Source organism: Mustelus asterias, chromosome 22 (genome assembly GCF_964213995.1).
Source record: "Mustelus asterias chromosome 22, sMusAst1.hap1.1, whole genome shotgun sequence".
NCBI lineage: Eukaryota > Metazoa > Chordata > Chondrichthyes > Carcharhiniformes > Triakidae > Mustelus > Mustelus asterias.
In genome coordinates, this window is record NC_135822.1 from 1,241,528 (window position 1) to 1,254,033 (window position 12,506).

The window sequence follows — 12,506 nt, forward strand, 5'->3', positions numbered from 1 at the left end:
GACCAATACTTCAACTATCTCTCTAGCCACGTCTTTTTAAGATCCTAGGATGAAGCCCATCAGAACTAGGGGACTTTGTCACCCACAATTCCAACAATTTGCTCAATATCACTTCCCTGGTGATTGGAATTTTCCCTGAGTTCCTCCCTCTCTTCCATTTCCTGATTTGCAGCTATTTCTGGGATGTTACTTGTGAATGCTATAGTGAAGACTAATGCAAAAGGTCTATTCAATACACCTGCTATTTCCATATTTTCCATTATCAACTCCTCTGAGTTATTTTCTATCGGACCAGCGCTCACTATGTTAATGTTTCTTTTTTAAATACCGATAGAAACTTTTACTATGCGTCTTTATATTTCTAGCTAGCTTTCTCTCAGACTTCCCCATGCCTGGCACAGATCGTACTGATCCCAAAGAAAAGTGTGCAGGCCTAAGCATTGTGCCCGGTGCCAAACAGTTTCAATTCTCCCGGCCCCTTCCAAATGGCGCAAACTGGATCGCGCCTAGAAAGGGCCTGAGGCCAATTAGTATATTTAAAGTAGCATTTAAATAACCAATTCAACTCTTAGCGCACGGAATTCTCCGGCCATTGGGAGAGGCGTAAGAACACGAGAATCACTACTGGTTTCCACCAACTGAGACCTGGCACAATGGCCACACCAGGGGGCTCAGGGGCCATTGAAGTCCCCAGGTGGTCGGGGCATAGCTGGGCAGTGCCCATCCAGCAGTACCCACCTGTCGGTGCCCACCTGGCACCCGAGCAGTGGTCACCAGGCACCCTTGCAGTGCCAGTTGGGAACTACCAGTGTGCCTGGAGCAGTCCAAGGGAGTGGGGCCTGAGTGGGGTCTCTGATGGGGGGGACTATGCAGGGGTGGATCATATTGGGGTCATGATGGGAGGGCATGTCAGGAGTCAGGCATGTGTCTCATGTGTTTATCGCTTTTACCTTAAAATGCATGAAGGTTAACATTAGAATTAGCGAGTTGCATGGGGAAAAAGGTAAACCACCAGGTAGGTTGGTTTAATCAATATCTGATGTATTGCTCATTATAACACAGTACAAGTTCTCAATTACCTCAAGTTTCCCAATGTATATATAAATATTCTGCCTATTATCTGCTCAGCTGGTCTTCAGTGATGGAGCAGGCCCAAGGTAACCATCCTGCTGTCACTTCCTGATGACTGATTGGTTTATTCTCCAAGTGCTCTTCTTGTGGAGAGATCCATACTTTGAGGGTCTTTGTTGCAATGTCACAGCAGTTCTTTAGACTTGCCTTTTTGTGGTTTCTACACATGGGCAGGGCCTTCTCAAGACCATAATAACACAGAAAACTATCACTGGCCCAGTAACACAGTCAATCCTCTCAGACTAGTGACAAGATCACCTGTCTGCCATTGTCTGGCCATTCCCAGCAATATAGCAAAGTCCATTTGTTGGTGTGTCAGAGTTTCATTTACAAGCTGAGGTCCGTTGTTTTATGATCCATACATTTGATTGATTAATTGGTCTCCTAACTGCATCATTTCAGAATCACACAAATGCTTCTCACAATGTGGAGAATCTCCAATTGGGATCTTCAGTTTAATTTTTTTGCGGGGGGGTTGGGATTGGAGTGGGAGAACAAGTGAACTACATCAAAGAAAATAGACTTTTGAAGGTAAATTCTTGATCAGATGGTGAGCTGGGGTCCCTGACAGAAAGTACACCCAGAAAATATTTCTGTCAGCCTTCCTGTGCAGGGTCAATCTGCAATTACCGCTCAAGCACCTCAGCCAATGATGAGAAGGTTTAATGAAGATTAAAAATTGAATCCTAATGAGCCTTTCATGAGCTTTCTGCTCAGACACCAAACATGCCTTGCACTGACACTGAGCAGCCATGGGGTGGGGTGCTTTGCACAACAGGCATTCTCCCCTCCAGCACACGGGAAGGTACAACTGCACCAGTTCCCACTGTATAAGCCCCAACAGGTTTAGTATTTAACCAGTTTATTGTTGCCTTATTAATAATAAAAAGTGTCAATAACAATGCAGTTCCAGTGAGCTGGACAAGATGATGTAAACAACTAATGACATCAAATCTCAGGCTCTTTATAAGTAGAATAATTACTCATTTCAACTTTGCAAGTGGTTATATTAAGTAGCGTTAATGGACTTGTGTTTACTTAAATTCCCTTGGGATTTCAGATTAGAGTGGTTAACAGGGCCATGTGATGTTGTTGTTTATGTGTAGCTCTGGATCTGCAGCAGAGAGAGAAAAACAAGCTTTTGCAAAGAAAGGAGTTGGAGTTTAGCTGTTCTGGCTGAAGCTAGGAGAGTTTAGAAAGCTTCGGAAAGCTCTATCTCTCTCGGAAAACTTCAAGGCTTCATTATAGAGGATTTTAATAAAGTGATATTGTGCATCATAAAATATCCTGCTTAAACATGGGAAATGTATATTAAGATTAAACTAAAGCCCTATCAATGCCAGCAACTGACATGTTGGAGAATTATGTCAGTGATCTTTGTACTATGCAAGTGGGTTCTTCACAATGCTGATAGATGTTGTGCTGACAGAAAACAACAGCAGCAATTATACACGCACACAGTGTTTAACCCACTATAACACGGTCATCATGTTTCTGTATGTACCAACACATTTGTCTTCTGTATCACATTTGTGATGAAAGTGTGCCAATGGGATGTTTATATATTATGTGCATTTTTATGTTTCAGGAGAATGTTTTAAAGTTCAGCTTTTCTCAACAGGTTTCAGTATGTCAGGAAGGAATACAGTTCAAATGTTGCGAGAGCAGAATAATTACTCATTTCAACCTTGCAAGTGGTTATGTTAAGTAGAGTTAATAGACTTGTGTTTACTTAAGTTCCCCTGGGATTGCAGATTAGAGTGGTTAACAGGGTCATGTGATATTGTGGTTAATGTGCAGTCCTGGATCTGTAGCAGAAAATGAAACAAGCTTTTGCGGAAAGCAGTTGGAGTTTGGCTGTTTTGGTTGATGTCAAGAGAGTTTTGAAGGCTTCTGAAAGCTCTATATCTCTCTGAAAACTCCAAGGCGGTCTACACTCATTATAGCAAGCATATTTGTGATTGCTAACTATATTTAAAGTGGGTTTTAAGTCTGTAAGAAGAATGGTGCTCATTTGGAACTGAACTTAAAAATCAGAGTTGTTTCTTTTCATCTTTAAAGATTGTTCAACTGTTAAGAGTTAAGCTGCTTCATTTTGTTAGAGTTATACACAAAGTGTGTTATGAATAACACTTGTTTTGATAAAGGATCCCAAATCTGTCAGTGGAATTACTCCTGGAGCAAAGTATCCTTTCCTCATATTCATGTCAAAATATAAAATATGTTAGGGTCTAGTCTGGCTCCATAACATACCTTCAGGCTCTGGTCCGGGACCCTAACATATTTCTGTGGAAAATTCATGCAAGTTTTAGATGCTAGAATTGCAAATTAGAACTAAATTCAAGGTATTGGTGAAACGTCTGTTCACATTATCTTCCAACAAGCCAGACATATATTACAATAATAAAACTTAAAATATGTCACCCTACATTCCCTTTCCAAACCCTCCCTTCCTATTCATCCCACCAATTCCTGATTTCATTCCACACTTCTTGTTTCCTACTATAATCTGCAGGCTTTTAAAACCTCCAAGCGCAGCACTTATTAATTACTATTTCTTGATTCATCTCATCTTCTTTCATGATCTTTTAATCTTTAGTGAAATCCTGCATTGTAGGACTTGATGTTATGCGCAACTTTCTCAATTACAAAAATATGAGTTTAACTGGAAATTGCTATTTTATTGAAAAGGGCTGTACACATTTGGTTCATATTTTTTAATTGTTAATTCTGTCATTGCTAAGAACTTGTTTCTAATCTGATATTCAGGGAGTAACATGGAGTAGGCCAATGCTCACCTCTAGTTCCTGAGAGTTCTGGATGAGATGGATTGGGATTTGCATTCAAACTCTGAGGTAAGAATAATTTAAATGTCACTGCAGTAAATGCACGGCCCTTTCAATGTGCAGTTGATGTACACAGTGACACATTAATACTGTTTAGCAGTATATATTGACTGATTCCTTTTCACAAATGTCAGTAAAACAGATTTAGTTTTAAGGGATTTGTAATTTTATTGTTAAATATGAGAAATTAGGTACAGATTTTAGTGGATTTACTTTAGTGTCGCTGTGTAAGGAAGGATCAACCCATAGTTAGATTCAGGTTAGACAAAGGTATGTGTATGTATCATGGTTTGGAGAGTTAAACTCTGCCTCTTTTGTGTTTAAAGAAATAATGACATGGGAACTAAATGAAAGCCTGGAGAAGTAAATAGTCATTGCTTAGGAACCTTTAAGGCATTTTGAGTTTAGTTGTAGCTGATTTTGTAGCAGTTGGATTTAGAAGGCCTAGAAGATAGAGAAAACATCTCTCTCAGCCTTGCTAGAAAGAAAACCATACTATGGAATATTTTTTAAGAGAGATGCTGAAAACTTAAAGAACAGCTACTTAACGAAATTCAAGAAATGAGGAAAAGCTTTCAAGAAGTATGAGGATGAAGGAACAAAGGGAACAAGTACTAGAACAGAGAACTGTTCAGAAAAGACAGACAGAACTGCAAAGAGGGCTGAGATGCCAGAAAGATATCTAAAGTGATTTTCAGGTTTGTGAGATTTTGCAAAAGCCTATGGAACATGAGTTGAAATAATTGTGAAAATCGGTGGCTGGCTCGCAGTATTTGCATAAAAGCATTGAAGGCAAAGGAAACTGCAATGGAGAGGTGGAAAACCTGGTGCTGGATTTCTTGTTGAAAGTGGAGTGGATGCTTTGCTTGAAGGGATAGCTGGAAAACCTGGAGTGGATTATTAATGCAAAAAGCTGATGGCAAGCATTCTTTGAAAGAAGATTTTAAAGTCTGTCTTTTTGGGAGTGGAGTTTAGAAACTCTCATGTGACAATCATCTGAAGGGATTGTAGAGAAATCCATGCAAGATCAGTTGAGTGGCATTGGCCATTTGGTTCAGAGTAGACTACTATTTTTAAAAACTGTATACATTTGTGAAGTTAAGGGTGGGGGGGGGGGGGTAAAGGGGTATTGTATTGTAATTAAACTTTTCATGTTTAATAAATGTTTGTCTCCTGTTGTTGAAAATAATTAGTAGTCCCGTGGCTCTGTTTCTCCATATGTTCTAAACATAAAGGTCCACTTACGATCTTTTGAGCTAGAAAATCATTCTGGAATTTTCCCATCCACTAGGATTGTAACACTAACACATGAACAATACATTGCAGATACTGTAAATTGAAACAAAAACAGAAAATGCTAGAAATACTCCATGGGTCTGGTTGGATCTGTGGAAAGAGAAATAAAGTTAACATTTCAGATTAAAGACCTTTCACCTAAAATAATTGGTTATTCATATCAATGTTGTTTGTTGCACCTTGCCCTGTATTCCTACATGATGTGATTATACAGTAAAAGTTATTCCTTGTCTTTGAGGTACTTTGAAACAACTTTGAATGCAAAAGACACCATTTAACTGCAAGCCCATTCACTCAGCAGCAATAGCTTCAGAGCACAAGTCAATCAGTTTGATTGGACAATAAACAATGCAGCTTTTGCCTCACGCATGTCTCTGGATGCTTCCCACTCACTGGGTCCAACAGTCAAAGGTGATTCATGACTTTGAAAACAAACTGCGCACATACAAACTTTTATGGCCTCAATATTGCCTTATAAAGTTTGCAACTTTAACCAAAGTGTAAATGTGCCATTTGTGTGCAGGATTAAAGTTTGTACCCAGTTGCTAACCACAGAATATGCTCTAGCAGAAAGCCACCTGCGCATTTGTCATTTCAGGAAATCAATTGTGTTTAGCTGGATGCACATCTTTGAAGTACAATAGCGGTTTTTCTTTAATATCTGAAATTCCGCTACATTTTATATCCACATAATACAATGTGTATTAATTTGTGCATGATTTAGTACCAAATATTTTAATATAAAGCAAGAATGAACTGTTATCACTTATAATCAGGATTGTTCAGATACGGGGCTTGATTTTAACTGTGAGTAGGTTTCAGGCAGATGCTGGTATTGTGGGTGGTGGCAGGATGTGGGAAAAGTAGAACAATTGTACATTGTGTTAAGAGCACAGCTGATGTTAAAGGCTAAGGTATTTCCAAAACTCAGAAGGGAAATTTGTATAATGTGAGGAAAGATGTGAAGACCAGTGAAGGAGGTCCCAGACTCTTTTGTGATGATTTAAACCACAATAAGGGTTTATTAAACAGTAAAACACACAAGAAAGCCACTTAAAATTCAGTTACCTACAGTAATGGCTAGATACAAGAGATCTTTAAATTTACCCCGTTCTAAACCTGTTCTTTTTCTAATCTCAGAGCTAAACTCCCAAACATCCCATAGGTTTTTAAATTTAAGCTAAATCTAGCAATAGTTACCACACTGAGCACCTATCTCTTTTGGGATTGCTTCTAATTTCTCAAATCAGGCTTCCTTCAGGCATAACTTGTACAGAGTGAGCACAGCTTCCTGCCGTGTGGATGTGATCTCAAAACTAGCTCCCGACAAAGAGCGTTTTTGCCTCTAATATACTTTATTTTCAATCTTCCCTTATTTGAATTAATTTTCTCAGAGATTGCCCATGTTTACCTTTATTGCCAAAGAGAAAATGCTGGAAAATCTCAGCAGATCTGGCAGCATCTGTAAGGAGAGAAAAGAGCTGACATTTTGAGTCCAAATGACCTTTGTCAAAATTCTTTCGGGTCCAGATGACCAGCTTTGACAAAGGGTCGTCGGGACTCGAAACATCAGCTCTTTTCTCTCCTTAGAGATGCTGCCAGACCTGCTGAGATTTTCCAGCATTTTCTCTTTTGGTTTCAGATTCCAGCATCTGCAGTAATTTGCTTTTACTTTTATTACCTGAGCCCACCTTTCAGAATGTAAATGTGAAATTTACCCCCATCTCACATTATTACCAAGCTCTCCCTAGGTAAACACTTGCTCTGTTTATGCTAATCAACATATCCAAGCCTGAGTTCTCACAACTCAGATAATTTGTCTCTTTTCCATCTTTAAAAGCCTGTTTTCCTTTCAAACACAGTAAGAAGTCTCACAACACCAGGTTAAAGTCCAACAGGTTTATTTGGTAGCAAATACCATAAGCTTTCGGAGCTTTCCACATCATTCCTTTCAAACACACAGCCCCCAGAACACATTCCCAATTATTGAACTTCTTACTTTTCCGTTGTATTACAATGCCCTAACAATAGTGAGGATTGTAGGAACAGGAGGAGGTTGTTTAATTCCTCAACTCTGTTCTGTCATTCTATGAGATCATTGCTGACCTGTAGCCTAACTCCATATAATCCCTTTGTCCCATATTCCTTAATGCCCTCTGTTTATAAACACCTAGCAATCTCAGATTCAAATTAACTAATGATCCAGCATTGAATGCAATTTTCAGGAGAGATTCTCAAACCTCTACTACATTTTGTATGAAATTCCAGAATGGATAAACCCTATTAACTCAACCTCCCCTCTCATCCCAAAAGGACGCATAGTACTCCTGGTATACCCTCAGCAAACTCTGTATAATAGTGGCAGGCTTCGCTCGCTCTTGTAATCCAACATTACTACATCAACAACTGTATTCATATAACATCCTAAATTGGAAAAACAATCCAAGGTGGCAGCATGGTGACTTAGCACAGCGCCAGGTTCAATTCCTGGCTGGGTCAATGTCTGTGGAGTCTGCACATTCTCCCTATACTGTATGGGTTTCCTCTGGGTGCTCCGGTTTCCTCCCATAGTCCAAAAGATGCGTTGGTTATGTCGATTGGCCATGCTAAATTCTCCCTCAGTGTACCCGAACAGGTGCTGGTGTGCGGCGACTAGGGGATTTTCACAGTAACCTCATTGCAGTGTTAATGTAAGCCTACTTGTGGCACTAATAAAATAAACTTTAAAATTGAAGGTGCTTCGCATGGGCTAAGTTAAAGAGAATACACTGACTCGGACATTCACATTTCCGGTGTAATAACTCCATTCTGCTGTATTTGACTTCAGCGAAAACTGGATTTGATTTGGCACAGTATCTCTGATAAATAAGCTGAAATAAGTTAAAATAACCCAAAGCAAATCAAATCCATTTCCATTTGAGCTCCGTCCAGGCCACTGCACTGCATTCCAAACGCTGAAACATTGTCAGCATCCTCGCTATCTCCAACTCCCAGTAATTTCTCCCAGCATTATCCAGTCTCTCACTGTCTCCATCCCCCAGCCCAATCCATTCTCAATCCTGGTTTGAAATTCCCCCTGTTAAAACCTGCCACTTTCTCCAGCTCTCTCTCTGAAGGGCTGTTGGAGCTGATGAGAATATTTGGACCTTCACAGATAATACTTAAAATAAAAAACCAATTAAGATGACAATTAAAGATTTGTTGGATTGAAAAAGGGGCAGTCGCCAGTGTTATTTTGTTGGGACATCAAAGGGATTAAAGGGAGAGGAGTTTGTGAGTCTGACACAGGATTCTAACGCTACATCCTGCCGTGAGCACCGCCCTGTATAAAGGAGCTCTCCCTGTGTTAACCCAGTTTGTGTGAAGATGCAATCCGAACCATTCACTGTCTTCATCTTTCTGTCATTGGCAGGTGAGTATTTCAGTAGTTTAGCAGTGAGGGTTCCAATTGTACAATACACTTTATTTGAGAAGTTACGCTTCCATTGACTAAGGAAATGCTTCTGTTTATAATCAAACGTTTCATAATTCTCGGAATTTCCGTGATTAATCTGAATGTTTTCCTTATTTAGGCGCCGCTCCCGACAATATTGTCACCCAATCTCCTCCTGCGACAATGTTTGTGGGGCAGGTTGTGGAAATAAGCTGCACCCAGACCAGCAACTGGGATTACATGTACTGGTACAAGCAGATTCCGGGAGGAAGCCTGAACTTCATCCTGTATGTTCAGCAAGCATTTGAAAGCCAGAACCCGTTTACCTCGGAAATTCCAGCGAGATTCAATGTTTCTCGGGCAGAGATTCGCAACTGCAGCCTAGTAATCAACTCACTCCGGCTGAGTGACAGTGGGCTGTATTTCTGCGCTGCTAGTTTCACACAGCGAGGCAAACAGGAGTGAGTTCATACAAAAACATCACTCACAACTGAACCCTGCCTCAACACAGACTTGCTTCCCGCTGAGTCTAAAACCAGAGGACACAATCTCAGAGTAAGACTGAGCTGAGGAGGAATTTCTTTACTCAAGAGGGTGGTGAATCTTTGGAATTCTCTACTCCAGAGGACTGTGGAAGTTAAATCATTGAACATGTTCAAGTCAGACATGATAGATTTCTGAAAACTAATGACACCAAGGGATTGTGGGGAAAATAGTGTGAGACCTAGGTGACCAGCCAGGGTAGTGGGTGCCTGGAATTCACTGCCCGAGTTGATGGTGGAGGCAGAGATTCTAAACTCTTTAACAAGTACCTGGATCTGCACCTTAAGTGCTGTAAGCTACAGGGCTATGGGTCCGGTGCAGGAAGATGGGATTAGAAAGGGCACCTTGGTGTCATTGGTCTGGCATGGACACAATAGGCTGAATGGTCTCCTTCTGTGCTGTAGCTTTTCTATTCTGTTTGAAGGTGAAACCGGATCAATGGGCTGAATGGCCTACTCTTGGCCCAAGTTCCTATGTTCTTCAGTCGATGGTGTAATTTTGCAGACATTTCAAGGTTATAATCTTGAATCTTATAAAGTTTTTTCGGAATTGCTATATGTAATTTTGTGGAAAGTGGTTAGACATCAGCAATCCTAGTTCTAAGGTTGGGTCATTGAATTCATTCAGGCTTGAGTTTGAGAGATGTTTAATTGATCAGGGTTGGGGGGTATTGAAGGGTTATGGTGGGCAGACAGGAAAGTGGAGTTGGCAGTACAATCAGATCAGCCATGACCTTGCCAATGCTGGAGCAGGCTTGAAGGTTGGAATGGCCTTCTCCTTCTCCTAATGTTATGGACCAGATCAGAAAGTCCAAGGTATATTATGTAGTTAGCCTAGACACTAATCATTTTTGATTTTGGCATTAGTGTGAGAACAAAGTGTTCCACTCCAGGTGTGATTCTATTCACCCACTAGGAAGCTTTTATGAAAACAAAATTTATTTACCAACACAGTTCAAATGTACCAAAAAGAATTAGCATAATCTTTACCAATTGAAATACTTAAACAGAACAAGGTATAATTCTTAACTGCTAGTTAGTTCTATTAGTTTCAATTTAAGCAATATCCCCATAGACATAAACTCCTCTTAAGAATCAGTTAATAAGACACACAGGATTACATGAACTTTCAGTCCTCCAGCCATTTTACCCCTCTAGACAGAGGTACAGCGAGACACCCATCTTCTGATTCGCAGACAGCAGCCTCCAGAGGAAGAGGAAAACCTATCTTCACAAAGCAGAACTCCAGGGAGGGAGAAGGAGAAAACAGCTCCTGCATTTTGCAGACCTTTGGAGATATATCTATCTTCCAGCAGGTCCCAGACTTCAATATCCAGAAAGAGAGAGAGAGAACAAGAGCTACTGCTCTTTTCAAATTCAAATTGCAACTGCTTGCTTTTTTACTCTCTGTAAGCCTATCCACACACATGATTCTCTTGTCAATCAACCTAATCAAACCCTACTCTGAAAACCCAAGAGGATAACCCTAACATAACAGATTAAAACAAACACTCTAATAATTAGGAAGAATTAACCTACTGCAGTATCAACAGGTGGCCTGTCAGTTGTGCACAATTCAATATCATTAAACAGAGTTGAAATAAAAACACAATCTTCACCAGAAACATGATACAAAATACATTTCTTAAAGGCACAGTATTATCACATTAACTCATGAATATCTATATCCTATATTCTGAAGTAAGGAACAAAAATGGAAAATTCTGCAAACACTCAGCAGGCCAATCAGCATCTGAGGAGGAATCCGAGAAATGTTTTTTTTAGCAACACTGTTCCGAAAGCTAGTGGCTTTTGCTACCAAATAAACCTGTTGGACTTTAACCTGGTGTTGTTAGACTTCTTACTGTATTCAGAATGAAATGCAGAATAAAAACAAGACGACAAATACAGAAAGGACTATTGAAAGGGTGCATTAAGCTTTTGGGGACTTCAACAAATGAAGTTCTGTTATGACTTAATACATATACATACAGAGAATAAATGAGATTAATCATTTCCCTTCTAAAGTCAAAAATCCATTCTACGTCCACTTTCCCCTGGATCTTGATAACCACGAGAATTATCATTGACTGTGCTGCTTTGATAACATTTACCATAAAACACCAAACTGCAGAACTCCTTATCTGCCAAGATCAACCTTCCACCTCTTGTAACCACTAGAGAACACAAAGTTGATATCTAACTCTAAACAAGATGTGTAAATATCATTGTTAACAAGGTTGTGTACAGTATCTGGGGATGGAAAATCCAAACCATGCATTTGGTAGAATAATTATTAGAAACTGGGAAAGGTCTAATTGGCTAATCAAATTCATTCATTTTTAATGAGTCTCATCCCACCTTTCACCGTGTTGCACAACCCTTTCCCTCTCCAGAAATACGTTCCCATTGCCTCTGAAATCCTTCCCAACTGTTTACTTCTGAAACTTGATTCCTGTTGTCTATTGCATTTTCTTTTCTGGATTATTTTCAAAATGAGAAGGCAGTCAGGCAGAACTTTCTCTGGGGTGCATCTGCATTTGCTGCTGCTGATGTAATAATCAATTTATCGAGATCAGCTTTGAGAATTTCCTTTACGATCTTCAAACATTCTGTGATGCGAAGCCGATACATCTTCTCCACAAAAGGGACAAGCATGACTTCCTTCCTCATAACAAAATCAAGGACAATATCCTCCCTACGATTAGGCAACTACAACTGCCAAGAAAGCATGTTTAAGTGTTTCGTAACAGGAAAGACCTCTATCAGGTCAGACCTCAGCTTCCTCTTCCAGAATGTTCAATCTTTTTAAATATTTATAACCTCTCAGTTCTAGCAGATATTTTTTTTAATGTTTCTGTGCCTCAAATGTATGCACTGTACTCAAACTGTGGTCTGACCAATGTTCTCTACAGGTTTGACATAACTTTCCAACTATTGGTAATATAAAAGCTAAATACTGTGGATGCTAGAAATCTGGAATAAAAACAAAAAACACTGAATATATTCATGAAGTCTGGTAGCATCTGGAGAGAGAGAAACATTTCAGGTTATAGCCTGTCATTGTAACTGATGTTCCCTGGCACTTAATTCTATTCTTCTAGAATAATGTAAAGTAAATGCATCCCGAATAATGGATTTCGTAATAATCTCTGGAAATGGTGCAAATTCCATAGATTAATCAGATTTTTAAAATCGCCTTGGAAATCTTCCATGCAAATTACATATCAAGTGAGTTTGAGCAGCCTCGCTACAGCA

General features: G+C 39.7%; 1 gene segment (V, D, J or C); it reads left to right on the plus strand.

The window, feature by feature from the left end:
* Window positions 1-8,639: 8,639 nt before the first annotated feature.
* Window positions 8,640-9,171, plus strand: LOC144510236 (T cell receptor beta variable 27-like). The segment is given in 2 exon segments: window positions 8,640-8,685; window positions 8,846-9,171. Coding segments are annotated over 2 exon segments (372 nt in total).
* Window positions 9,172-12,506: the final 3,335 nt, after the last annotated feature.